We start from the raw sequence: 1,786 nt of genomic DNA on the forward strand, positions 1-1,786 counted from the left end.
AAAGATAGGCGTTAGGAGAAATTTTTCGCTTCTTATTATGAGTCTCAGCCATTTTAAACATCTCTATATTTAAAATGACTCTTGTTTTAGTTAGTTTTAATATGTACAAGTTATTTTCAAGTTTTGCATAACAAATATGAACACCTCTTGAATAACAAAAACTTCATTACATTCAAAAGATATATTATACATATTTTCTAGCAGACAGGAAATAGAGATCAGATTTATTTTCATCTTAGGTACATAAAATACATTCCTAAGTAAGATAAAAGAGTCTCCAAAAAACAACTTGACATCTCCCACTGCTTTAGCTGAAATGACTTCACCCGTTCCCACCTTGAAAGTCATCTCAATTTCAGAAAGTCTTCTCCAAGAACTAGTTTCCTATAGAAAAGTGCAAACATGATTAGCGACGCCTGAATCCAATATCCAGGTAAGGTGAAAATTCTCCACTAGACATGTTTCAACAACTAGTAAATCAGATTTAACTTGTTTTGCCTTTTCTATTTTCTTCTCGGCCAAATACTTTGGCCAGTTACGTTTCCAGTGCCCAACTTCTCCACAATGCAAACATTTTCCTTTGGGAGTTTTGTTTTCATTTTTCTTTGCAGTGGCTTCCTTTTTCCCTTTTCCTTTCTTCTTCATTTGTACGGTTTTGTCCTTTGAAGAAGAAGGACCAGACTTCTTATCATCAGTGGGTTTCATTCCAGACGTAGACCCCTTATAAAACTTCTTAGGTTTCAAAATAATATTTATTTCTTTTTCTTCAGTTTCATCATTGATTGATAAGTCTGTAACTCATTCAATAGTGTCGTCATATTATAAGTGATTTTGTTCATAACAGCGTTTGTTCTAAATGGCAGCTAACTCTCCAGGACAGATTCCAGTATCATGCTCACTTGACTTGTCTCATCTATCATCACCCTGTGAGCCTTCGCAACATTAAAATGAACCATCATATCGAGAACATGTTCTCTTACGTTGGTTCTATATTTCATGCGCGTAACATAGACATACTTAATGGCTTCGTGTCTAACAGAGGGTGACGGTTGCTCAAACATCTCCTGTAATGACGCCATTATTTTACGGGCGGTAGGCATGATCACATGTTTCTTATTGAGTACATCAGATATACTCGCTAAGATATAGGCCCGAGCTTTCTCATTCGCCCCCACCCACTTATCATAGATGTCCTGAATATTTCGATTGGCTGTTGAACTGGGAACCGGAGGAAATTCCTCCGTCAACACAAACCTCGGATCATCTACAACTAATATCGTATTAATGTTTGACTTCCATTTCGAATATCCCTCCCCATTAAATTTATCAGAAGCAAGCAATTGTATGATTGAGTTCGACATTGCTGAAGCATTTTTAAACAAACTCTATTAAATATGCATTTAAATCCTTTTTTAGCAAAAATAATAAAGTACCCAATAAATCTTTATTTATTTGCAACGATACTTTAGTGCTTTAGAACAATTTCTACCGAGGAGCAGTCAAGAATTCCTTCACAGAAGCAAGATAATTCTTGACCAAATACTGTCTCTAGAATAACTCATATTCCAATAGTTCTTTTGGTTATTGTTTTTGGTCAAGATTTTTACTAACAATTAATAATTCTTGTAAGTGTGACCCGCCATTTTCAGATCTTATAGAACGATATGAATATGCCCCCGAAATAGAAGACAATACCCAAGACGGTACTATAAGACCCTATTTACTGAAGTTGTTCTGAATCCTATGTTATAACCCTCTGATGGGATCGTCACGGTTAACGACTAGC

At 35.5% G+C, this 1,786-nt stretch overlaps 1 protein-coding gene across 1 annotated transcript; it reads right to left on the bottom strand.

Annotated features, from left to right (window-relative positions):
* Positions 1-863: 863 nt before the first annotated feature.
* LOC120069587 (uncharacterized) lies at positions 864-1,361 on the bottom strand. The gene has a single exon (XM_039021377.2). The coding sequence runs from the start codon at positions 1,359-1,361 to the stop codon at positions 864-866; it is 498 nt and encodes a 165-aa protein (XP_038877305.1).
* Between the last annotated feature and the right edge of the window lie 425 nt (positions 1,362-1,786).

Source organism: Benincasa hispida, chromosome 11 (genome assembly GCF_027475165.1).
Source record: "Benincasa hispida cultivar pf3 chromosome 11, pf3_genome.v1.1, whole genome shotgun sequence".
Lineage (NCBI taxonomy): Eukaryota > Viridiplantae > Streptophyta > Magnoliopsida > Cucurbitales > Cucurbitaceae > Benincasa > Benincasa hispida.